Consider the following 27,908-nt stretch of genomic DNA (forward strand, 5'->3'; position numbering starts at 1 on the left):
CATCTGCGCACGCGCGGCCTCAGGAAGATGGCCGCGCCCACCGATAACCCGAGGAATAGCGCAGATCGCGCTCTTTTTCTACAGCTGCGCAGTGCATTCGGCACTTGCGCATGCGAGAAGCACTACGCCACCAACGGGAAGATAAGCAAGATGTGGGGGAGGAACAGCGCTGTGACCACGCCCCTTTTAACCAGACCAGCCTGATTGACAGGCGAAAACGGCGACTTTTGTAAGGTATTTTGGCAGCATAGGTGGGGAATCAGGGGACAAAAAATACCCTATTGTAAAGCACAGCTCAGGCCCTATTTTAAGGGTATTTTTATCTCATACTGAAAAAACGGGGTGACAGGTTCCCTTTAAGGGTCGGAAAACCCATTAAAAACGAGGCTAGCTGTGTAGAGTCTTACTCAGGATCTATTCGATCTGCAAGAGGGCGGCAAGTTGAATCTGTAGAATCCTACAGGGTACTGTAAACTCATGGAAAACAGCAGCAAAATCTGCAGTGTCTGCACATACCCTTAGCGTATGTGCACACGCTGCGGATTTTGCTGCGGATCCACAGCGTTTCTGCAGTTGCGGATCTGCAGCGGTTTCCCATGAGTTTACAGTACCATGTTAACCTATGGGAAAGTAAATCTGCAGTGCACATGCTGCGGAAAAAAACGCACGGAAACGCAGCGGTTTACATTCCGCCGCATGTCAATTCTTTGTGCGGATTCCGCTGCGGTTTTACACCTGCTCCAATAGAAAACTGCAGGTGTAAAGCCGCAGCGGAATCTGCAGTAGAAACCGCGATAAATCCGCAGGAAAAACTGCAGCAGTTTTGCACTGCGGTTTTCCCAAATACGCTGCGGAAAAATCCACAGTCCTCCAGAATACATGTGCACATAGCCTTAAAGTTCCCAAGGTCAGTGCTGCGGTGACCTCTTCATCAAAATGGTCAGCATTGCCCCTAGAAGACTGAGGTCTTTTAAAGGATCTGTCCAATAGGAAGGCAGAAATGTTTCTGAAGAGGGCCTGGGAGCAGTCGGCGGGTGCATTCAAACCAGCTATTGAGAGCACCTGTACCGCCAGGTCTATGATGATGTGGCTTGACCAACTTGCCAACTGGAGAAATGGATACGATCTGAAACACCTAGGGACAAGTTACTGGACTCCTTTCCACAGATCAGTGGATGGGCAGCCTATCTAGCAGATTTTTTCGTAGATTCATTGCGGTTAGCTGCCAGGTCTGCTGGTCTGTCCAATGCTGCCTGCCGAGCCCTCTGGCCAAAGATCTGGAAGAAACATGCACACGCTAGAAGACCAAATTGTGTGCCATTCCACTCTGGGGTGAGTACTTATTTGGCTCTGTGCTGGATGAAATTCTCGCAAAAGCAGGTGAGAGGAAAAAAGGGTTTCCTAAACAGTTTACCCCTACTTTCAGGAACACCCTTAGGAAGCGATCATCTTTCCAGAGGAAGTATAGAAGCAGAGACTGGGAGCCAGCAGAGCCGAAACAGAAAGGTGCCTACTTTGTGGCCTCATCTGCCAAAAGTAGGCGCAAGTATCGCTAGCCCTCATCTCATGGTGGGCAGTTGATTGAAATATTTCCTTCAACAATGGGTCTGTATAACGTACAGCACCTGGATTCTCGATAGTGTCATCCGGCCTAAAATTGGAATTCCGGAGTATTCCTCTGGAATCCTTCATATTAACAACTTTAAGGGACTCCCCCAGCCTCCCCCCCCCCCAATCAGCAGCGGGCCCTGGAATTGGAAATTCTGTAGTTAATGGATAAACGGTCCTAATTGATGTTCCTAAGGACCAAGAGGGGAGGGGGTTTTATTCTCCTCTGTTCTTGGTCTCCAAACCTGATAATTCCTTCAAAGCCATCATTAATTTGCGGAAGCTGAATTAATTCCTATGGTCTCATACCTTTAAAATGTAGTCCATAAGGTCTGCAACCAAACTTCTGTTTACCAGTTGTTTCATAACAATCCTGGACCTAAAGGACGCATATTATCACCTGCCTATATATAACAGGACCACCAATAATACCTCAGAGTGGCAGTACGGCTGGGCGATCAGGTTACACTTTGTTCGCCGATATGCTGTTTGGTCTATCCATGGCACCACGTGTGTTCACGAAGGTGATGGCAGAGGTGTTGGCTCATTTGAGGGAACGAGATACCCTGGTTATTCCATACCTGTATGAATACCTTATAATAGGGAGGTCAGCCGTCCAGTGCAGTACCCGGCTGAGCCATATAATCTCGTCCTTACAAGGTCTGGGTTGGATAATCAATCTGAAAATATCAAGACTAGTTCCCTCCACCCTTCAAAGGTTCCTCAGCTTCCTCTTGGATTCGGTAGCTCAGCGTTTTTCTTCCAGAGGTCAAAAGGTCAAGCATCATCCTCAAAGTCGAGAAGATAATTGACAATCCTTCTCTATCTTTGAGAGTTGCAATGTCCCTGCTGGGTTCTCTGACGTCTTGTATGCTGGCTGTACAGTGGGCCCAATTTCACACCAGGGCTCTACAGAACGAGTTGTTGGAAGCAGAAAAGAGGTTATGGGGCCACCTCGATGGAAGAATGCGGTTGTCAGTCGCCACTGTGGGCAATCTATCCTGGTGGTAAACCAGCTACATCTGTCCAAAGGAGTGCCTTGGGAAATAAAACCCGACAGTATAGTCACGACAGATGCCAGTGCCTCGGGGTGGCGAGCTCACGTGGGAGACAGACTAGCCCCAGAGTAAGTGGACGACCAGGGAGGCACAGGGTTCCTCAAACCTGAAGGAATTAAGGGCAGTGAAGTATCCGCTTCTCCGTTTTCTACCGATTCTGCCGGACACTAACGTACGGATGCACACCGACAACACTATGGTGGTGGCATATTTGAATCATCAGGGGGGACAAGGTCACAATCACTAATGTCCACCGCAGACATAGTCACCTTGGCCGAGAATCACGTCCTCTTCCTGTTGGCACTTCACATCAGAGGGGAACAGGCAGACTATTTCAGTTGACACTCCTTACGCCAGGGGGAATGGTCCCTAGACCAACAGATTTTCAGACTGATCGTGCCATTATGGGGCCTCCAGGACATAGACTTTTTCGCCAACAAGCAACAGGCAGGTCAGGAGGTTTGCGTCACTAAAAGCATCAGACCGGCCAGAGGCAGTTGAGTCCTTTCTGGTTCGGTGGGATTATATTCTGGCCTACGCATTTTCTTCAATGTGTCTGATTCCGTTAGTGCTCTGAAAAATCAGAGAGAAAAGAGCAAGAGTAATTCTGATCACCCCCTTCTGGCCCAAGAGGCCTTGGTTTTCTTTGCTATGTCCGTGACCGACCCTTGGGTGCTGCCAACAAGCCCGAGGCTTCTCTCTCAGGGGCCATTCCGACATCCACAGGTGGAGGGTCTCCACTTGACGGTGTGGAATTTGAGGGGGAGCTACTGAGGCGTAGAGGGTTTTCCGAAGCCCTAGTCACCACCTTGCTGAAGAGTAGAAAGGAAGTTACCACATAAATTTATTATAAGACCTGGAGGAGGTTTTTGCTATTCCACTCAGCTCCCCTGTTGTACCATGTTCCAATTCCAGCAATTCTGGAATTTTTGCAGAAAGGTCGAGAATTCGGGTTATCGGTTAACACCCTTACAGTACAGGTGTCTTCTCTGGCCACACTGTATAACTATAATGTAGCAGGGGACAGGTGGGTCACTAGATTCATAAAAGCCTGTGAACGCAGTAACCCAGTGCGTATTGCTAGATTACGTTTGTGATGGTGTGATATGCTATGTGGGTATCATTTTTGTGTATATTTCTATTTTACTTATTTTCATGGTGTTCTCTTGTAGGATGAGTTATTTGCTAATTGATGAATGGCTGTTGCTGCCATCTCTCATCTCTCAGCCCCCACAGTACTGTATTGTTGTCTTCTCACAGGGTCCGTGAATAATCCTGTTTGTTAATATCCTAATGAAATATTGAACTAGCTTGTTGAAACAATGAGCCCCTGCGACCTTCCCCCTCCTGACCTGTGAATGAGGAGGGGGACTTTTAAAATATCAGGGAGGTGAGACAGAGCAGATCCTATGTGGAACTATGATGTGAACACAGCACCTCAGAGAGAAAGAAGAGTATATGGACTGTTATTCTCTGTCTGCTGGATTATTGGACTCTTATCTCCCAGGGCTTTTATCCTCTTACTGAACTGCATTCGGCTTCTGGACTATCTTATCCTTTGTATGGTGGATTGTATATGAACCTTTCATATTTTTGCCTAAATAAAGGTCTTGGGATTGTTCACTCTTGTCTTGCTCTGTTGATTGTGTGATACCGGAGGACTCCGTGACAACTGGTGACGCACAGCGGAATCGGGATTATAACTCTGTAAAGCGGACTATCCTGGATTACCATGCTATCACCCCAGACTCATATAGGGCCAAGTTCGGAGACCTCCCATGCACCACGGTGGGATCGTTTAGGATGCATGCACATAAGATGTCCCAGGCATGTCGGATATGGCTGGAAGCAGAAAACGCCTTTACTGTGGAAGATGTAATACAGGCATTCCTTATAGAACAATTTCTTGCCAAGTGCCCTGCAGAGGTAAGGGAATGGGTCCGGGAGCGCACAACCGTGTACCGTGGATAGAGCTGCAGCCCTGGCAGATGAAGCACTTACTATCTGGCCGCAATGGAGGAGGCTTCTGGACAATGAACCACGGCCTCCTCCCGCACCCCGTCCCCCTCCGATTATATCTGACCTTCCACCTAGTCACAAGCCAATGACAATCATGCCTCACAATCTTGGGCCCCAACAGTTCCGACCACGACCTGGGGGTATCACAAAGAGGAGATGATATGGGTGTGGGCAACCTAGACATTTGCAGTCTGGCTGTCCCTCAAGGATTCGGAGGGAGCCCCACGCAGCCCCACCTCGTCCAGTGCATCCTGTACACTTCATTCTGCCTGAGGAAGAGCTACCACCACCCCCACCAGAGTGGACCACCGACCTTGGCACCATAGATACTCCTCCTGGAACGTACGGATTCCGGCCTTTGTCCTTTAGCTACCCAGAGCAACGGCAATGCCACCTGCAGGACATCTTAATTGATGGATACAATGTGTCAGGATTTAGAGACACGGGGGCATTCCTGACTATTGCTGAGCCCTGTCTGGTTCGACCCGAGGCAGGGTCTGAGAATTCCCATTGTCCTGGTGGGGGTTGCCCACAAATATATACAGCGAGCTTCTGTGCTTTTGGATTATGGTTGTAGAGAAAAACTGTTGGATTGGAGTTATGGGAGGACTTCCTGCAGATATCCTCCTTGGAAATGACATTGGGGAGTTAGTGTCATTTTCTGTGAGCAAGACCAAAATAAGTCAAAACCGCACCCTTTTCTTTATAGATTGAAGGTCTCAGCGGACACAGGGGCGCACGTCCAAAACCAGGGAGCCCATCCCGGACAACGTACCAAGGCCACAAAGGACAAAAAGACAGCGCCACAGTGGATGGTGAAAAAATAAAAACTTACATTTTTTCTGCCTCCTGTAGCGACATTTCAGTCAAATGATAAAGGTCTGTTGACCGAAACGTCGCTACAGGAGGCAGAATAAATGTAAGCTTTTATTTTTTCACCATCCATTGTGGCGCTGTCTTTTTGTCCTTTATTTTCTGGGAGCAGTCACACGACTACAGGCCCTTCAAGCACTACGTCATCCGGACCTCACCGGGGAGCAACCACCACAATCCGCATCAGAGTTGGTGAGCAATACGTTCGCTGCTACTACATTGGAAGAGTCTTAAGATAGAGAGGAGTTTAGGAGAGAAATAGAGGCTGACACTATCTTAGCAGCCCGTAGGCTAAGGGCAGGAACTGGGTACATGGGAGATAATGGGGATGGCTTCACTCGAGAAAACTGACTGTATTATCCTGTAACAAAGGTCAGTGACAAGGGCAACCCTGACGCAACGACCAGTTAACTCATTGTCCTTCAGAAGTACAGGGCACAGCTACTCCAACTGGCCCATGACATCCCCTTGGCTGGGCATCAAGGGAGGAAAAGGACTGAAAAGAGACCCACCCAAAGTTTTTACTGGCCTGGCATCTCGCAGTCGGTAGCCCATTATTGCCGCACCTGCACCTGCGATGTGTGCCAGCGAATGCGGCATCCAGGAGCTCGACATAAGGTACCCCTGCAATCCCTGCCCATAATTGACGAACCATTTCAACGTGTAGCTGTTGAGATCATAGGTCCTCTGGCCCACCCCAGGTCAGGGAAAAAATATATCCTGACAGTGGTGGACTATGCCACTAGGTATCCTGAAGCTGTGGCCCTGTCCAGTGTTACAGCAGTAAAGGTACCCGAGGCCCTTGTTACCATCTTTACCCGGGTAGGGTTTCCTAGTGAAATATTATCGGATCAAGGCACTCAGTTCATGTCAGATCTGGTCCAGTCCTTATGGCAAATCTATGGTATGGTATAGTCTCTAACTGGGTCGCTGTGACCAGTGGGGTACCGCAGGGGTCAGTATTGGGACCTGTTCTCTTCAACATATTCATTAATGATCTGGTAGAAGGTTTACACAGTAAAATATCGATATTTGCAGATGATACAAAACTATGTAAAGCAGTTAATACAAGAGAAGATAGTATTCTGCTACAGATGGATCTGGATAAGTTGGAAACTTGGGCTGAAAGGTGGCAGATGAGGTTTAACAATGATAAATGTAAGGTTATACACATGGGAAGAGGGAATCAATATCACCATTACACACTAAACGGGAAACCACTGGGTAAATCTGACAGGGAGAAGGACTTGGGGATCCTAGTTAATGATAAACTTACCTGGAGCAGCCAGTGCCAGGCAGCAGCTGCCAAGGCAAACAGGATCATGGGGTGCATTAAAAGAGGTCTGGATACACATGATGAGAGCATTATACTGCCTCTGTACAAATCCCTAGTTAGACCGCACATGGAGTACTGTGTCCAGTTTTGGGCATCGGTGCTCAGGAAGGATATAATGGAACTAGAGAGAGTACAAAGGAGGGCAACAAAATTAATAAAGGGGATGGGAGAACTACAATACCCAGATAGATTAGCGAAATTAGGATTATTTAGTCTAGAAAAAAGACGACTGAGGGGCGATCTAATAACCATGTATAAGTATATAAGGGGACAATACAAATATCTCGCTGAGGATCTGTTTATACCAAGGAAGGTGACGGGCACAAGGGGGCATTCTTTGCGTCTGGAGGAGAGAAGGTTTTTCCACCAACATAGAAGAGGATTCTTTACTGTTAGGGCAGTGAGAATCTGGAATTGCTTGCCTGAGGAGGTGGTGATGGCGAACTCAGTCGAGGGGTTCAAGAGAGGCCTGGATGTCTTCCTGGAGCAGAACAATATTGTATCATACAATTATTAGGTTCTGTAGAAGGACGTAGATCTGGGGATTTATTATGATGGAATATAGGCTGAACTGGATGGACAAATGTCTTTTTTCGGCCTTACTAACTATGTTACTATGTATATGTTACTATGGTGTTAGAGCCATTCGCACCACCCCATACCACCCCCAGACCAACGGACTATGTGATCGCTTTAATGAAACCCTAATAATTATGCTGAGTTCTTTTGTTGACATTGAAAAAGACTGGGAAAAATACCTGCCACATCTCTTCGTTTTTCGGGAGGTTCCCCAAGAGTTCACAGGGTTCTCTCCCTTCAAACTACTCTTTAGCTGGAAGGTCTGTGGGCCTCTCAGTCTTCTGAAAGAACATTTGGAGGGAGATGGCTCAGACACCGGAATGCCCATCATTCCCTATGTTCTAGACTTCAGAGACCGTCTCGCCCAGCTAGCTACCTTGGCTAAATAACATCAGCGAATGGCCCAGTCCAGACAAAAAACCTGGTATGACCGTAATGCCAGGACCTGGGAATTTATGGAAGGACAACAAGTGCTCATGATTACCGCTTCCCCTGCCAACAAGCTTCAAGCAGAGTGGGAAGGCCCTTATGAGGTTGTCAAGAAAATTAATGACCCTAACTACGTTATTGCCCTGGACTCTAGTGATCGACGACAGAAAGCAGTCCACATTAACATGCTGAAAGACTACCAAGACCGATCTCTGCCTGTTCTAGCCGTCTGCCACCCCCCTAGTGATACCGCCGCCGATGATTATCTCCCCGATCCTCTCCAGGTCTCCCAAGCGGGAGGATCACTGGACCAAGTGCCCCTGGGCTCCCATTTATCAGATATACAAAGGACGATATTTTCACCGTACTAAGGCCGAGGGCTGCTGCTTTCTCCTCAAAGCCGAGGAAGACTACTCTCACAAGCCACCATGTGTGGAAATCCCCGGACAATGCCCCATCCAGCAGGCTGCCTACCGGGTTCCAGAGGCTGCTCAAGGTATGACAAAGAACGAACTGGAGGATATGAAACGACTGGTAGTTGTTCAGCCATCTCACAGTTCTTGGGCCTCTCCTGTCTTCCTGGTCCCCAAGAAGGATGGTATAGCACGATTCTGCGTTGATTACAGATGATTAAATGATGCCACCAAGAGTGATGCTTACCCCATGCCCAGGATTGATGATCTATTGGATCGTCTGGCCAGTGTCCAATTTGTGACCACGTTAGACTTGAACAAGGGGTACTGGCAGATACCCCTTACAGAGGCTGCTCGGCCTTCATTACTCCATTTAGGCTTTTTGAGTTCCTGGGAATGCCCTTTGGGATGAAAAATGCCCCCGCTACTTTCCAGAGACTGGTAGATCAACTGTTTCAACAATGTCAGGACTTTGCCTGTGCTTACTTAGATGACATTGCCATTTTTAGCACCACCTGGGAGGAACATCTTAAACACTTGGGCATAGTTCTAGTCTGTATCCTTGCTGCAGGACTGACCATTCGCCCTGATAAATGCCAAATAGGGATGGCTGAGGTGCAGTACCTAGGGCATAGAGTAAAGGGTGGGACCCTAAGGCCTGAACCTGCCAAGGTGGAAGCCATTAGCAACTGGTGTAGACCCCAGACTAAAAATCAGGTACTTGCATTTTTAGTAACTGCTGGTTATGATCGCAAATTTTGTTTCTAACTTCAGCACCTTGGCCAAGCCACTAACTGACCTGACCCTCAAGAACATGCCTAAGAATGTGACGTGGACGACTGCATGCGAGGATGCCTTTTCACCGTTAAAGACCGCCCTCATCACTGCTCCTGTCTTGGCTCCTCGTACAGAGAGATGCATCCACCTTTGGGATTGGGGCAGTACTTAGCCAAGTGAACGCCGGAGAAGAACATCCTGTTGTTTTTGCAAGTTAGAAACTACTGGATCTGGAAGTTGCCTATGCCAATATTGAAAAGGAGTGCCTTGCCATCGTATGGGCGCAAAAAAAATTTCACCATACTTGTATGGCAGAGACTTTACAATTGTTACAGACCACAACCCCCTCACATGGCTGAACCGTGTTTCAGGGGACAATGGAAGATTGCTGCGGTGGAGCTTGTCCTTACAACCCTACAGCTTCTCCATCCAATACAAGCTGGGAAGCCAACACCAGAATGCTGATTGACTGTCTCGTCAAGTAGAAGCATGGGCTCCCCATGCCAACCTACCCTAGCCACTGTAAAAGGAAACGATTGAGCAATGTGGACTAAAGTGAGCAGGTCAGAGGTCTGTGTAGACCTCATAGCATGCTCACTTATTATGAGGGGGGAGAGGTTGTGATGGTGTGATATGCTATGTGGGTATTATTTTTGTGTATATTTCTATTTTACTTATTTTCATGGTGTTCTCTTGTAGGATGAGTTATTTGCTAATTGATGAATGGCTGTTGCTGCCATCTGATATCAGCCCCCACAGTACTGTATTGTTGTCTTCTCACAGGGTCAGTGAATAATCCTGTTTGCCAATATCCTAATGACATATTGAACTAGCTTGTTGAAACAATGAGCCCCTGCGACCTTCCCCCTCCTGACCTTTGAATGAGGAGTGGGACTTTTAAAATATCAGGGAGGTGAGACACAGAGCAGATCCTATGTGGAACTATGATGTGAACACAGCACCTCAGAGAGAAAGAAGAGTATATGGACTGTTATTCTCTCTGTCTGCTGGATTATTATGGGTGGCACGGTTAGCACTGCAGCCTTGCAGCGCTGGAGTCCTGGGTTCGAACCCCACCAAGGACAACATCTGCAAAGAGTTTGTATGTTCTCTCCGTGTTTGCGTGGGTTTCCTCCGGGCACTCCGGTTTCCTCCCACATTCCAAAGACATACTGATAGGGAATTTAGATTGTGAGCCCCATCGGGGACAGTGATAATGTATGCAAACTGTAAAGCGCTGCGGAATATGTTAGCGCTATATAAAAATAAAGATTATTATTATTTATTATTGGACTCTTATCTCCCAGGGCTTTTATCCTCTTACTGAACTGCATTCGGCTTCTGGACTATCTTATCCTTTGTGTGGTGGATTGTATATGGACCTTTCGTATTTTTGCCTAAATAAAGGTCTTGGGATTGTTCACTCTTCTCTTGCTATGTTTATTGTGTGATACTGGAGAAGGACCCCGTGACAATCTCCATAGGATTTAAACCTTGTGCTGGACACGTTAACAAGTTCCCCCTTCAAACCCTTAGATTCTGCCTCTATTAAGGTTCTAAACCTCAAAACCGCTTTACTGGTAGCCTTAACTTCTGCAGGACGAGTCAGTGACATTCAGGCACTATCAGTAGATACTTCTTTTTTGAGGATTTATCAGGATAAGATAGTTCTGAAACCGGACCCGACTTATTTGCCAAACGTCGCTTCTAGGTTTCATAGAAGCCAAGAAATGTATTTACCATCCTTCTTTGATAGCCATGCTACAGCGGAGAAACAATGTTTCCATTGATGCAATTCCGCTCTTCTAAAAACACTGCGGATCCGCATCAAAATCCAGCATAGCCTAACATGTGCCTGAAAAATAGTTTCCAACTACATGTAGGGTATTGGCACACTCAGGAAAAGGAATGGACCCGTTTATTGCACAATTTCCACTATTGGCCCTTATAAAAATGAAAATTTTGGGCTAAAACATTTTGGTGAAAAAAAAAATTCTTTACTGCCCAATGGTATAAAATTCTGTGACACACCTGTGGAGTTAATATGCTTACTGCACCAATAGATTAATTGAGAAGTATACTTTGTTAAATGGAGTCACTTTTTTGGGAGGGATGGGATGAAGGAATGCCAGTGTGACATGACACTCACAAACCATTCCATAAGAGTCTGCACCCTAATATGGCATTCCTTCCCTTCTGAACTTTGCATTGTAAAAACTTGATTCCAGCTCACCCAGTTGCTCTGTGCTCAGACACCGGCCTCACCCTGGCCTCACATCAAGGATAATAGAAAAAATTGGAGTCCAGCTCAACAGGACTTGGATTTTCCTTTTCTTTTCTTTTTTCAAAAGAAAATATAGTGCATACAAAACTGTTGAGCTGGACTCAATTTTCTTTCTATTAACTTTGCAGTATGCCTCAAAAACATGAGGAGAAAACGCATATACAAGAATCTGGTTCTTGTATTTGCGTTTTCTCCTCATTTGTTTTACCTGCTTTAACCCCTTCCCGACATGCGCTTTACTAGTACTGCTCTGCGGGAACGGAGTTCGCGCAAACCGCAGTACTAGTACGGCGGCACGATCGCGCGGTCTCAGTGAGCACCGCTGCAATCGCGTACGGGTGTCGGCTCCTCTGATGCCGGTGTCAGTAGTGACAGCGACATAGAGGGGCATCGCACATGAAAGCCTGCGTAGAGTTTGGTAAAAAAAAAAAAACATGAATGACTTCCATACTATGAGAAATAAGATTCTCTGGTCTGATGAGATGAAGATAGATGTTTTTGGTGATAATTCTAAGCTGTATTTGTGGAGAAAACCAGGCACTGCTCATCACCTGCCCAATACAATCCCAACAGTCAAACATGGTGGTGGTGGCATCATGCTATGGGGGCGTTTTTCAGCTGCAGAGACAGGACGACTGTATCGCAATGTGACCGAAGCAGTGTGACACGACCTCACGATAGTTCGGTCACCAACAGTACAACAAACAAGGGAACACTGGGGACACAAAACGGTGGGCCCTGCGATAGGGAACATCTCCTGCACTTTCCCAAGGATGTGCCCTGATCTCCTTGACGTCCCTATGCAGGTTTTTTTCAACCTGTCGCCGAGCAGGATACCTAAGACTTCGCTTGCCCTGCAGCTATCCATAGGTAGGAAATTGGCAAGTGCGGACACTGGTCCCACCGCTGCCCTAATGCAAAGGAAAGGTATGACAGACAAGGCAAAGGAAAAACAACACTTAGCTCACTGCTGCAAAGCACAGCACGGCAGGAATGAAACACCCAACTCCGCTGACGAACAACTTCTCTCAGCAAGCTCCTTTTCTCAGCTTGGTCGCTGCAGAATGAACGCTAATAGTCAGCTGATGCATCAGGTAACCTCTTGAGGGATTGTGGGAGTGGTTGCTACCCACATCAGCTGACCCAGCAGCAATTCAATTACACCATCAGGCCACCCGGGGAAGCTGCATTAACCCCCGATGACCTGTAAGGAAAAAAGTTTTAATCAGATCTGCCACAAATCCAAAAATGGATTGTGACAAACTGGTTGTCATTGAAGGAAGCATGAATGCGGTCAAATACAGAGAGATCCTGAATGAAAACCTCTTCCAGAGTGCTCTGGACTTGGCCGAAGGTTCACCTTCCAGCAAGACAATGACTGAACACACAGCTAAAATAACAAGAGTGGCATCAGAACAACTGTGACCATTCTTGACTGGCCCAGCCAGAACCCTGACCTAAACCCAATTGAGCATCTCTGGAGAGACCTGAAAATGGCTGTCCACCAACATTCACCATCCAAGCTGACAGAACTGGAGAAGATCTGCAAGGAAGAATGGCTGAGGATCCCCAAATCCAGGCGTGAAAAACTTGTTGCATCATTCCCAAGAAGACTCATGGCTGTACTAGCTCAAAAGGGTGCTTCTACTCAATACTGAGCAAAGGGTCTGAATAGTTATGACCTTGTGATATTTAAGTTTTTCTTTTTTAATAAATTTAAAAAAATTACTACATTTGGTTTTTTTTCAGTCAAGATGGGGTGCAGAGTGTACATTAATGAGAAATAACAAACTTTTTTGAATTTACCAAATGGATGCACTGAAACAGAGTGAAGAATTTAAAGGGGTCTGAATACTTTCCGTACCCGCTGTACAGTGACAGCGTATTGTTACCTATATATGTTTTAATTGTGCCTCATAAAAAGTTTTCAACCACACATTAGCTATTGGCAAACTCATGAGATTGCAAAAAAGTAGTATGCTTCATTTTCTCCTATTAGTGCTGTTTGAAAATTAAAAACTTTTGGGCAGTGGTTATTTTTCATTTTCACAGCCAAATGTTTTACAATTTTGTGAGTCATCTGATGGTTAAAAATGCTCACCGCACCCCTAAGTGAATTTAGGTGTGGTTTCCAAAATGGGGTCACTTGAGGATGGTTTCTGCTGTTTTGGCATGTCCAATGCGCTTCAAATGTGACTTAATGGCCACAGTCTGTTCCAGCCAAAATGGCACTCCAGAATTCAAATACCGCTTTTAATCTTCTGAGTCCTGTTGTGTGCCTAAAACGTAGTTTGAGAGCACATTCGGGGATGTCCTCGTACTCAAGAGAAATTACACAATAAATTGTGAGGTACAATTTTTAACGCCACTCTTGTGAAAATGAAAAATTTGGGACTAAGAAAACATTTTTGTGGGAAACATTTTTTTTATCTTGTCGTTCAAATGTTACGATATAACGTTGTGTGAAGCACATGTGGGTTCTACAGGTGCTTCTCACAAAATTAGAATATCACCAAAAAGTTAATTTATTTCAGTTCAATACAAAAAATGAAACTCCTATATTATATAGTCATTACAAACCGTGATCTATTTCAAGTTCTTATTTCTGTTAATGTTGAGTCATTATATCAATACATTAGAATACTTTATAACACCAGCTTGAAAAATGATTTTAAATGAATGAAACAATGATTTGTTGGGAGTTTCTACTGTTTTGGCTCATAAGAAGTTTAGCTACTGCAGCATGATGTCCGCAATCTGTTCTAGCCAAAATTGTGCTCCAAAATTCATAGATAGCTTCTTTTTGTCCGAGTACCGCTATGTGCCAAAACAGCTTCCCCCACTTATGGTGCATCGCCATGCTCGGAAGAAATTTCACAAATTGTCTATTTCCTCCTGTTTTCTGCTTGTGAAAAAAATAAATTTTGGGGAGAAAGCAATATTTTTGTAGAAAATACTAAATTTTTCATTTATTGTTTTCACTTTGTTTTAGCTCCTATGAAACACCTGAAGGGCTAACAAACTTTCTAAATGTCATTTTGAATACCTTAAAGATTGCAGTATTTAAAATTGGATAACTTTTGTCCGTTTAATAAAATGGGTTTTGTAAAATTTGTTGTAAAAATGAAAAATTAATGTTAAAACTTTTAAACCTTTTATTTCCAGGAAAGAATTTAGTTTTTTAAACAATCTTCATGTAAAGTGAGCATATGGAGAATGTTATTAATTATGTTTAGTGTTATCACTAACTGTTTTAAGGGCGTAACAATTGAGTGTTCAAAAATTACGAATTCTTCCATTTTTTTTTTCAATTTTTTCATAAATAAACTTGAGTAGGTATTTGTATTGTCAGTTTCTAGTTAACTTTAAGGCTTTGTGCACACGTTGTTGCGGATCTGTAGTTTTTTTGGATGCGTGGAATTGCACCAAATCCGCAGTGTAGTGCATAACCAATGTTAATGGAAATCCAGACTTGGTGTGCACATGCTGCGGAAAGATCCCCGTGGATTCACAGAGTTTTATTAACCCTTCTGGTGCTTCACAGGAATTTTTGGAATTTTAAAAAAAAAATGAACATTTAACTTTTTTTCACAAAAAAAATTACTTGAGATCCAAATTGGAGAAATTGGATCCCAAAAGTTATTGTGCAATTTGTCCTGAGTACACTGATACCCCATATGTCGGGGGGAACTACTGTTTTGGCGCGTGGCAGAGCTCGGAAGGGAAGGAGCGCCGTTTGACTTTTTCAACGCAAAATTGTCTGGAATTTAGATCGGATGCCATTTCGCGTTTGGAGAGCCCCTGATGTGCCTAAACGGTGGAAACACCCACAATTGACCCCATTTTGTAAATTAGACCCCACCTCCCCCAAGGAACTTATCTAGATATGTGGTGAGAACTTTGAACCCCCAGGTCCTTCTCTAAAATTTATAGCGCCCGGCCGTGAAAATAAAAAATCATATTTTTTCCACAAACCTGATCTTTTAGTCCCAAATTTTTTTATTTTCCCAAGGGTAGCAGGAGAAATTGGACCCCAAAAGTTGTTGTCCAATTTGTCCTGAGTACGCTGATACCCCATATGTTGGGGAAAACCCCTGTTTTGGCACACGGGAGAGCTCGGAAGGGAAGGAGCACTGTTTTACTTTTTCAACGCAGAATTGGCTGGAATTGAGATCGGACGCCATGTCGCGTTTGGAGAGCCCCTGATGTGCCTAAACAGTGGAAACCCCCCCAATTCTAACAAACCCTAACCCAAACACACCCCTAACCCTAATCCCAACCATAACCCTAACCACACCCCTAAACCTGACACACCCCTAACCCCAAAAATCCCAGCTGTAAATGTAATCCAAACCCTAAGGTTCACCTTCCAGCAAGACAATGACTAAACACACAGCTAAAATAACAAGAGTGGCATCAGAACAACTGTGACCATTCTTGACTGGCCCAGCCAGAACCCTGACCTAAACCCAATTGAGCATCTCTGGAGAGACCTGAAAATGGCTGTCCACCAACATTCACCATCCAAGCTGACAGAACTGGAGAAGATCTGCAAGGAAGAATGGCTGAGGATCCCCAAATCCAGGCGTGAAAAACTTGTTGCATCATTCCCAAGAAGACTCATGGCTGTACTAGCTCAAAAGGGTGCTTCTACTCAATACTGAGCAAAGGGTCTGAATAGTTATGACCTTGTGATATTTAAGTTTTTCTTTTTTAATAAATTTAAAAAAATTACTACATTTGGTTTTTTTTCAGTCAAGATGGGGTGCAGAGTGTACATTAATGAGAAATAACAAACTTTTTTGAATTTACCAAATGGATGCACTGAAACAGAGTGAAGAATTTAAAGGGGTCTGAATACTTTCCGTACCCACTGTACAGTGACAGCGTATTGTTACCTATATATGTTTTAATTGTGCCTCATAAAAAGTTTTCAACCACACATTAGCTATTGGCAAACTCATGAGATTGCAAAAAAGTAGTATGCTTCATTTTCTCCTATTAGTGCTGTTTGAAAATTAAAAACTTTTGGGCAGTGGTTATTTTTCATTTTCACAGCCAAATGTTTTACAATTTTGTGAGTCATCTGATGGTTAAAAATGCTCACCGCACCCCTAAGTGAATTTAGGTGTGGTTTCCAAAATGGGGTCACTTGAGGATGGTTTCTGCTGTTTTGGCATGTCCAATGCGCTTCAAATGTGACTTAATGGCCACAGTCTGTTCCAGCCAAAATGGCACTCCAGAATTCAAATACCGCTTTTAATCTTCTGAGTCCTGTTGTGTGCCTAAAACGTAGTTTGAGAGCACATTCGGGGATGTCCTCGTACTCAAGAGAAATTACACAATAAATTGTGAGGTACAATTTTTAACGCCACTCTTGTGAAAATGAAAAATTTGGGACTAAGAAAACATTTTTGTGGGAAACATTTTTTTTTATCTTGTGGGAGATGTGGGAGAAAACTGCTGTAAGTGCACACATCGGCTCAGAAGGGAAGTAGTGACGGTTTGGAATGCCGACTTTGATGTAATGGTCTGCAGGGGTTATGTGGCGTTTGGAGAGCCCCTGATGTGCCTAAACAGTGGATACCCCCCAATTCTAACTAACCCCAACACACCCCCAACCTTAACCATAACTCTAATCATAACACACCCCTAATCCCAACCCTAGCCCTCATCCCAACACTAGCCTTAATCCCATCCCTAACCCTAATCCCAACGATAAACGTAACCCTAACTTTAGCCCTAACCCTAATAGGAACATTGAAATAAATACATTTTTTTTATTTTATTATTTTTTCCTAAGCGGGGTGATAAAGAGGGGTTTTGATTTACTATTTATAGCTGGTTCTTATGTTTGGCAGCTGTCACACACTAAAAAAAAACGCTTTTTATTGCAAAAAATAGTTTTTGCATCACCACATTTTGAGAGCTATAATTTTTCCATATTTTGGCCCAGAGTCAAGTGAGGTCTTGTTTTTTGTGGGATGAGTCGACGTTTTTATTGGTATCATTTTCAGGCACATGACCTTTTTTGATTGCTTTTTATACCGATTTTTGAGAAGCAGAATGAACGAAAAACAGCAACTCATGAATTTCTTGGGGGGGTGTTTATACCGTTCCATGTGTGTGGTAAAATTGATAAGGCAGTTTTATTCTTTGGGTCAGTACGATGACAGCGATACCTCATTTATATCTTTTTTAAGTTTTGGTGCTTTTATGCAATAAAAACTTTTAAATAAAAAAATAATAATTTTTGCATCACTTTATTCTGAGAGCTATAACTTTATTTTTTCGCTGATGCAGCTATATGGCGGCTTGTTTTTTGCTGGACAAGATTACTTTTTCAGCAGTGCCATGTTTATATCTGTCTTTTTGATCGTGTGTCTTCCACATTTTGTTAGGACAGTATGATGATAAAGCATTGTTTTTTTTGCTTTTTTTTAACTGTGTTCACTAAAGGGGTTAATTAATGGGACAGTTTTATAGGTCAGGTTGTTACGGAAGTGGTGATACTAAATATGTGTACTTTTATTTAGAATTTTTTTTAACTCAAATATTTAATTTATTGATGGAATAAATATTTTTTTATTTTAAATATTTTTACAATATATATATATTTTTTTTAATTCATTCTTATTTTTACACTTTGTCCCACTATGGGAGACTCATTTTGTGCAGGCTGATCGCCTCTATAGCATGCAGATCTGTAAGCTATAGAAGCTGTCAGCGCTGCAGCTTCTATGCACTAACCTTGGGGACTTCCTGACATTCACTGTGCACGACAGGAAGTCTTTCAGCTCTGTAGACCCGGATGTTGTCTTGACGACATCCGGTATCCATGGCACGCCGTGGGGTCTCTGATCCGAAGGCAGAGGGGCTGTCAGCCCCTGTGCCGACTCCGAAACACTGCGATTATGTTTAGTCGCAGTTGTCTGGAGGTAAAAGTGCTGGGAGCGGTCCGTGACCTCTCCTGGCACTTAGTGCCTGGTGTCAGCTGTGAGAATCAGCTGACACCCGGCCCCAATCGGCTCCGACGTCCTATCCCTTCCATGGTCACACAGGCCTGTGCCACATGGACAGGATAGTACATCGGATGTCAGAAAGGGGTTAATATCAGCCCATAGCTGTATGCATAGCCTTTGCTGGTTATTGATTTTAGAGGGACCCTACGTCATTTTTGGGAGGCTCCCCTTTTGTAATAGCCAGTAAAGGCTAAGCATACAGCTGTGAGCTGATATTAATAGCTTGGGAAGATCCATGGGTATTACCCCCTTTCCAGGCTATAAACATCTATCCCCAGTCGCTGGCTTTCCTTCTGCTGGTTAAGAAAATTACGTGGGACCCCATGCAATTTTTTGTTCCTTTTTTTTTTTTAAATTAACCTCTTAATCCCAAATTACATACTATCCCGCCGAGGTGACCTGGGTTTAATTTGCAGGGACGGGATAGTACGCCATAGGCGATTGGCCATGCTCACGGTGGGAGCGTGGCTGATCGCCGCCGGGTATCAGCTGATTATTACAGCTGACATCCGCCACTATGTGCCAGGAGCGGTCATGGACCGCTTCCGTCACATTAACCCCCAGAACACTGCGATCAAACATGATCGCAGCGTTCCGGCGGCCTAGGGAAGCATCGTGCAGGGAGGGTCTCCCTGTTGTGAATTCTGTTGTCGGGCTCCCTCCTGTGGTCATGAATGGTACTTCGGCTGGTTCTGTCCATGGAATTCCTCTGGTGGCTGTGGGTGTTTCTGAGTTTCCTTCCACAGGTGACGAGGCTAATTCGTTAGTGGGCTGCTCTATTTAACTCCACTTAGATCTTTGATCCATGCCACCTGTCAGTGTTCCAGTATTGGTCTTGTTCACTCCTGGATCGTTCTTGTGACCTGTCTTCCCAGCAGAAGCTAAGTGCCTGTTTGTTTTTCTCTGGTTACATAGTTACATAGTTACATAGTTATTAAGGTTGAAGGAAGACTATATGTCCATCTAGTTCAACCCATAGCCTAACCTAACATGTTGATCCAGAGGAAGGCAAAAAAACCCCATGTGCAAAGAGTAAGCTCCACATTGGGGAAAAAAATTCCTTCCCGACTCCACATATGGCAATCAGACTAGTTCCCTGGATCAACGCCCTATCAAGGAATCTAGTGTATATACCCTGTAACATTATACTTTTCCAGAAAGGTATCCAGTCCCCTCTTAAATTTAAGTAATGAATCCCTCATTACAACATCATACGGCAGAGAGTTCCATAGTCTCACTGCTCTAACAGTAAAGAATCCTCGTCTGTTATTATGCTTAAACCTTTTTTCCTCCAACCGCAGAGGAGGAGACCTGTTTCAGGTCTATGATTAAAAAGATCATCAGAAAGGTCTTTGTACCGTCCCCTCATATATTTATACATTAAAATAAGATCACCCCTTAGTCTTCGTTTTTCCAAACTAAATAGCCCCAAGTGTAATAACCTATCTTGGTATTGCAGACCCCCCAGTCCTCTAATAACCTTGGTCGCTCTTCTCTGCACCCGCTCCAGTTCAGCTATGTCTTTCTTAAACACCGGAGACCAGAACTGTGCACAGTATTCTAAGTGTGGTCGAACTAGTGACTTGTATAGAGGTAAAATTATGTTCTCCTCATGAGCATCTATGCCTCTTTTAATGCATCCCATTATTTTATTTGCCTTTGTAGCAGCTGCCTGACACTGGCCACTGAATTTAAGTTTGTCATCCACCCATACACCCAGGTCTTTTTCATTGACGGTTTTGCCCAGAGTTTTAGAATTAAGCACATAATTATACATCTTATTACTTCTACCCAAGTGCATGACCTTACATTTATCCCCATTAAAGCTCATTTGCCATTTATCAGCCCAAGCTTCTAGTTTACATAAATCATCCTGTAATATAAAATTGTCCTCCTCTGTATTGATTGGTTTGCTATTTTTCTGTCCAGCTTACTATTTTTGATTGTTGTCTTGCTTGCTGGAAGCTCTGGGACGCAGAGGGAGCGCCTCCGCACCGTGAGTCGGTGCGGAGGGTCTTTTTGCGCCCTCTGCGTGGTCTTTTGTAGGTTTTTGTGCTGACCGCAAAGCTACCTTTCCTATCCTCGGTCTGTTCAGTAAGTCGGGCCTCACTTTGCTAAATCTATTTCATCTCTGTGTTTGTGTTTTCATCTTTGCTCACAGTCATTATATGTGGGGGGCTGCCTTTTCCTTTGGGGAATTTCTCTGAGGCAAGGTAGGCTTTATTTTTCTTTTCTTCAGGGCTAGCTAGTTCCTTAGGCTGTGCCGAGTTGCATAAGGAGCGTTAGGCGCAATCCACGGCTATTTCTAGTGTGTGTGATAGGATTAGGGATTGCGGTCAGCAGAGTTCCCACGTCCCAGAGCTCGTCCTTTATTATCAGTAACTATCAGGTCATTCCATGTGCTCTTAACCACCAGGTCATAACAGCTCCCTGCGTGCTTCTCTGAGACCCTCGGAACACCGCGATGTGATTGCGTTGTTCAGAGGGTCTCCTACATCCTGCTCCCTGTAGGCCCTGGATCCAAAATGGCCACGGGGCTCCTTTCGGGTCCTGCAGAGAGGTGGCTTGCAAGCGCCTGCTCAGAGCAGGCGCCGGCAAGCCTGGAGCACTGCCTGTCAGATCGCTGATCTGACACAGTGCTTTCCAAAGTGTCAGATCAACGATCTGACACTATACTGTGATGTCCCACACTGGGACAAAGTAAAAAAGTAAAAAAAAAATAAAAAAAAATCCTAAATAATGAGAAAAAAATATATTGTTCCAATAAATACATTTCTTTATTTAAATTAAAAAAACAATAAAAGTAAACTTATTTAGTATCGCCACGTCCGTAACGACCCAACCTATAAAACTGTCCCACTAGTTAACCCCTTCAGTGAACACCTTAAAGAAAAAGGCAAAAAAACAATGCTTTATTTTACCACTGAATAAAAAGTGGAATAACACGCCATCAAAAAGACAGATATAAATAAACATGGTGCCGCTGAAAACGTCATCTTGTCCTGCAATAAACGATCCGCCAAACAGCGTCATCAGCGAAAAATAAAAAGTTAAAGTCCGCAGAATAAAGCGATGCAAAAATTATTTTTTATATAAAAGTTTTTATCGTATAAAAGTGCCAAAACATAAATGATACAAATGAGGTATCGCTGTAATTGTACTGACCCAAAGAATAAAGCTGCTTTATCAATTTTATCAAACGTGGAACGGTATAAATGCCCCCCCAACCAAAAGAAATTCACGAATAGCTGGTTTTTGATCATTCTGCCTCAGAAAAATCTCAATAAGCGATCAAAAAATGTCACGTGTCTGAAATTCGTACCAATAAAAGCGTCAACTCGTCCCGCAAAAAAACAAGACCTCACATGACTCTGTGGACCAAAATATGGAAAAACTATAGCTCTCAAAAAGTGGAGACGCAAAAAACGATTTTTTGCAATAAAAAGCATCTTTCAGTGTGTGACCGCTGCCAATCATAAAAATCAGCTACAAAAACCCACTATAAAAGTAAATCAAACCCCCCTTCATCACCTCCTTAGTTAGGGAAAAATAAAAAAAAGGATTTATTTCCATTTTTCCATTAGTGTTAGGGTTGGGGCTAAAGTTAGGGTCGGGGCTAATATTAAGGTTGGGGCTACAGTTAGGGTTGGGGCTACAGTTGGGGCTAAAGTTAGGGTTTGGGTTGGGGCTAAAGTTAGGGTTTGGATTACATTTACAGCTGGGATTTTTGGGGTTAGGGGTGTGTCAGGTTTAGGGGTGTGGTTAGGGTTATGGTTGGGATTAGGGTTAGGGGTGTGTTTGGGTTAGGGTTTCAGTTAGAATTGGGGGGGTTTCCACTGTTTAGGCACATCAGGGGCTCTCCAAACGCGACATGGCGTCCGATCTCAATTCCAGCCAGTTCTGCGTTGAAAAAGTAAAACAGTGCTCCTTCCCTTCAGAGCTCTCCCTTGAGCCAAAACAGGGGTTTACCCCAACATACGGGGTATCAAGCGTACTCAGGACAAATTGGACAACAGCTTTTGGGGTCCAATTTCTCTGGTTAGCCTTGGGAAAATTTGGGGGGGCTAAACCTTTTTGGGGAAAAAATAATTTTTTATTTTCACGGCTCTGCGTTATAAACTGTAGTATAACACTTGGGGGTTCAAAGTTCTCACAACACATCTAGATATGTTCCTTGGGGGGTCTAGTTTCCAGTATTGGGTCACTTGTGGGGGGTTTCCACTGTTTAGGTACACCAGGGGCTTTGCAAACGCAATGTGATGCCTGCAGGCTTTTCCATCTAAGTCTGCATTCCAAACGGCGCTCCTTGCTTTCCGAGCTCTGCCATGTGCCCAAACGGTGGTTCCCCCCCCCCCCCCCCACATATGGGGTATCAGCGTACTCAGGACAAATTGGACAACAACTTTTGGGGTCCAATTTCTCATGTTACCCTTAGGAAAATACAAAACTGGGGCTAAAAAATAATTTTTGTGGAAAAAAAATGATTTTATTTTCACGGCTCTGCGTTATAAACTGTAGGGAAAACTTGGGGGTTCAACGTTCTCATAACACATCTAGATTAGTTCCTTACGGGTCTACTTTCCAAAATGGTGTCACTTGTGAGGGGTTTCAATGTTTAGGCACATCAAGGGCTCTCCAAACGCAACATGGTGTGCCATCTCAATTTCAGTCAATTTTGCATTGAAAAGTCAAATGGCGCTCCTTCCCTTCCGAGCTCTGCCATGCACCCAAACAGTGGTTTACCCCCACATATCGGGTATCCGCGTACTCAGGACAAATTGCACAACAACTTTTGGGGTCCAATTTCTTCTGTTACCCTTGGGAAAATAAAAAAATTGGGGCGAAAACGTCATTTTTGTGAAAGAGTTTTTATTTTTACAGCTCTTTATTATTAACTTCTGTGAAGCACTTGGTGGGTCAAAGTGCTCACCACTCATCTAAATTAGATCCTTAAGGGGTCTACTTTCCAAAATGGTGTCACTTTTGGGGGGTTTCAATGTTTAGGCACACCAGGGGCTCTCAAAACGCGACATGGCGTGCTATTTTAATTCCAGTCAAATTTGCATTGAAAAGTCAAACGGCGCTCCTTCCCTTCCGAGCTCTTCCATGCACCCAAACAGTGGTTTACCCCCACATATCGGGTATCCGCGTACTCAGGACAAATTGCACAACAACTTTTGGGGTCCAATTTCTTCTGTTACCCTTGGGAAGATAAAACAAATTGGAGCTGAAGTAAATTTTTTGTGAAAAAAAGTTAAATGTTCATTTTTATTTAAACATTCCCAAAATTCCTGTGAAATAGCTGAAGGGTTAATAAACTAATTCAATGTGATTTTGAGCACCTTGATGGGTGCAGTTTTTAGAATGATGTCACACTCGGGTATTTTCTATCATATCGACCCCTCAAAGTGACTTCAAATGTGATGTGGTCCTTTAAAAAAAAAAAAAAAAAAAGTGTTGTAACAATGAGAAATTGCTGGGTAACTTTTAACCCTTATAACTCCCTAACAAAAAAAAATTTAGTTCCAAAATTGTGCTGATGTAAAGTAGACATGTGGGAAATGTTACTTAAGTATTTTGTGTGATATATCTCCGTGATTTAAGGGCATAAAAATTCAAAGTTGGAAAATTGCAAAATTGTCTAAATTTTTGCCAAATTTCCATTTTTTTCACAAATAAACGCAGGTAATATCAAAGAAATTTTACCACTATCATGAAGTACAATATGTCACAAGAAAACAGTCTCAGAATCATCAGGATCCGTTGAAGCGTTCCAGAGTTATAACCTCATAAAGGGACAGTGGTCAGAATTGTAAAAATTGACCTGGTCATTAACGTGCAAACCACCCTTTGGGGTTAAGGGATTGAACAGATACTGCGTTTCACACATATTTTGTGTGTGTGTCTTATGTACCATTTTATTATGTCCATTACTAAACATCGGGCTTGATATTATCTCTCTATCTAATGCACATGTTTGTACATATCCAAAGTAATTCCCATGCTGGAATATTTGAAAACAATGGCACACCATCATGTTCAGTAACTGCTGTATTCAACTTTTCTTCAGCATCATTTAAAAATGTTTTATCTCACTAGTCAATTTTTATTTTTGATGCATTTTTTTTAAAACTTTTGCTGTATTTTGGTTTTTTTGAATATTAGGTTGTCCCTGCTATTACGGAACGAATCGGAAATAATCCTCGATTCAACAGAGCAGAGGTGAGATTTTAGATGGACGTGTAGAAGTAGTCTTTTGTCATGATATACTGTCAACTTGTCCACTTCCTTTAGGGAAGGGATTTAATGTTTACTAGTGATGAATATACTCGGTACTCGAGATTTCCCGAGCACGCTCGGGTCTCCTCCGAGTATTTGTAAGTACTCGGAGATTTAGTTTTTAGTGCCGCAGATGAATGATTTACATCCGTTAGCCAGCATAAGTACATTTGGGGATTCCCTAGGAACCAGGCAACCCCCTCATGTACTTATGCTGGCTAACAAATGTAAATCATTCAGCTGCGGCACTGAAAACTAAATCTCAGAGTACTTACAAATACTCGGAGGACACCCGAGCGTGCTCTGGAAACGTCGAGTACCGAGTATATTCGCTCATCACTAATGTTAACCCTTTTTTGTTCTTGTGAAACTCTATGAAAAATGTTCCCATATAAGAAAAAAATGTTGCAGTGAGAGCAATCAATTGTTCAAACACTACATTCTGCAAGTGATTTCTGAAGTGCATTTCCCACAGCCAAAACAAGTATTAAGAAGTTTTAAATTAGTTTTTCCATGCATGTCAGTACGTTCTTGCTGCTAGGGTCTTTTGAGAAACCTCAAAGCTCAGCACAGTAAAATATACAGTTGTGTGAAAGTGACCCATTCCTGATTTCCCTTTCTTTTGCTTGTTTGTCATTCTTAAATGTTTCGGATCACCAAACCAATGTAAATATTAGAATAAGTTAACAAAAGTAAACACAAAATGCAGTTTTTAAACTAAGACCTTTATTACGGGGAAAAGAAATCCAAACTTGGTGTCCTGTATGAAACCGTGATGTCCCCCCGACAAAGAAAAACAACAAACAAATTAACTGGTTTATCACATCTCTAGAGTTCAATTTCCCTACCCTAACCCAGGCATGATTACTGCCACACCTGTTCTGAATCAAGAAATAACTTAAATAGGGCCTGTCTGACAAGCTACCTCGAGAGCACAACAACGACTAATTCAAGAACTCACAAAAGACCCCACAACAACATCCAAAGAAGTGCAGGCATCACTTGTCTCAGTTAAAGTCAGTGTTCATGACTCCACCATAAGAATCAAACTGGGCAAAAATGGCCTGCAAGCAGAGTTCGAAGATGAAAAATACTGCTGAGCAATAAGAACCTAAAGGCTTGTCTCAGTTTTGCCAGAAAACATCTTGATCCCCAATATTTTTGGGAGAATACTCTGCTGACTGACAAGACAAAAGCTGGACTTTTTGGCAAGTGTGTGTCCCATTTCATATAACATAAAGTAACTCATCATTTAAAAAGGAACATCTTACCAACATTAAAATGCGGTAGTGTGATGGTCAGGGTCTGTTTTTGCTGCTTCAGGAACTGGAAGACTTTGTGGTTAATTTAACCATGAATTATGCGGTCTTCCAAAAAATCCTGAAGAAGAATGTCTGGCCATCTGTTTGTGACCTGAAGCTAAAGCACACTTGGGTTATGCAGCAGGGCAATGATCCAAAACACACCAGCTGGTTCACTTTTGAATGGGTTAACCCCTTCATGACCTTGGGATTTTTCGTTTTTCCGTGTTCGTTTTTTCACTCCCCTCCTTCCCAGAGCCATAACTTTTTTATTTTTCCGTCAATTTGGCCATGTGAGGGCTTATTGTTTGCGGGACGAGTTGTACTTTTGAACGACATCATTGGTTTTAGCATGCCGTGTACTAGAAAACGGGAAAAAAATTCCAAGTGCGGTGAAATTGCAAAAAAAGTGCAATCCCACACTTGTTTTTTGTTTGGCTTTTTTGCTAGGTTCACTAAATGCTAAAACAGACCTGCCATTATGATTCTCCAGGTCAGTACGAGTTCGTAGACACCTAACATGACTCAGTTATTTTTTATCTAAGTGGTGAAAAAAAATTCCAAACTTTGCTAAAAAAAAAAAAAAAAAAAGAAATTGCGCCATTTTCTGATACTCGTAGCGTCTCCATTTTTCGTGATCTGGGGTCGGTTGAGGGCTAATTTTTTGCGTGCCGAGACGACGTTTTTAATGATAGCATTTTGGTGCAGATACGTTCTTTTGATCGCCCGTTATTGCATTTTAATGCAATGTCGCGGCGACCTAAAAAACGTAATTCTGGCGTTTTGAATTTTTTTCTCGCTATGCCGTTTAGCGATCAGGTTAATGCTGTTTTTTAATTGATAGATCGGGCGATTCTGAGCACAGAGATACCAAATATGTGTAGATTTGATTTTTTTTTTTTATTTATTTTGATTGGGGCGAAAGGGGGGTGATTTAAACTTTTTATATTTTTTTTATTTTTTTCACATTTTTTTTAAACTTTTTTTTTTTAACTTTTGCCATGCTTCAATAGCCTCCATGGGAGGCTAGAAGTAGGCACAACGCGATCGGCTCTGCTACATAGCAGCGATCTGCTGATCGCTGCTATGTAGCAGAAATGGAGGTGTGCTGTGAGCGCCGACCACAGGGTGGCGCTCACAGCCACCGGTCATCAGTAACCATAGAGGTCTCTAGGACCTCTATGGTTTCCATCCAGACGCATCGCCGACCCCCGATCATGTGACGGGGTCGGCGATGACGTCATTTCCGGCCGCCCGGCCGGAAGCGGTAGTTAAATGCCGCTGTCTGCGCTTGACAGCGGCATTTAACTAGTTAATAGGTGCGGGCAGATCGCGATTCTGCCCGCGCCTATTACGGGCACGTGTCAGCTGTTCAAAACAGCTGACATGTCGCGGCTTTGGTGCGGGCTCACCGCGGAGCCCTGCATCAAAGCAGGGGATCTGACCTCGGACGTACTATCCCGTCCGAGGTCAGATAGGGGTTAAGAACAAATAAATTTAAGCCTTTGGAGTGGCCTAGTCAAAATCCTGATTTGAATCCGATTGAGATGCTGTGGCATGGTCTTTAAAAAGGCGATTCTTGCTTGGAAACCCTCCAGTGGGGCTGAATTACAACAATTCTGCAATGAGGAGTGGGCCAAAATTAATAGAGAGCATTTTAAAGTACTCATTGACAGTTATCGCAAACGCTTGATTGGAGTTGTTGCTGCTAAGGGTGGCCCAAACAGTTATTAGGTTTTTCACTTTTTCATAGAGGGTACTGTAGGTTTTGATTTCTCTTTCCTTTAATAATAAAGACCTTCATTTAAAAACTGCACTTTGTGTTTACTTGTGTTATCTTTGTCTAATTCAATTTGTTTGGTGATCTGCTACATTTAAGTGTGCAATACATGCAAAAGAATCGGAAATCAGGAAGGGAAAAAACACTATT

The 27,908-nt window shown here is 43.5% G+C and overlaps 1 protein-coding gene across 4 annotated transcripts in view; it reads left to right on the top strand.

Moving 5' to 3' along the window:
- The window catches only part of MTG1 (mitochondrial ribosome associated GTPase 1), a 321,942-nt gene that overhangs the window by 164,595 nt on the left and 129,439 nt on the right, over positions 1-27,908 (top strand). For 3 of the 4 annotated variants that reach the window (XM_069753046.1, XM_069753049.1, XM_069753048.1), the window contains exon 5: positions 24,564-24,620. The exons of the other annotated variant lie outside the window; for it this stretch is intronic. In XM_069753046.1, coding sequence (XP_069609147.1) covers positions 24,564-24,620 — 57 coding nt within the window. The remainder of the gene's footprint in view (positions 1-24,563; positions 24,621-27,908) is intronic. 4 annotated transcript variants of the gene reach the window in all.

This window comes from Ranitomeya imitator, chromosome 2 (assembly GCF_032444005.1).
Source record: "Ranitomeya imitator isolate aRanImi1 chromosome 2, aRanImi1.pri, whole genome shotgun sequence".
NCBI lineage: Eukaryota > Metazoa > Chordata > Amphibia > Anura > Dendrobatidae > Ranitomeya > Ranitomeya imitator.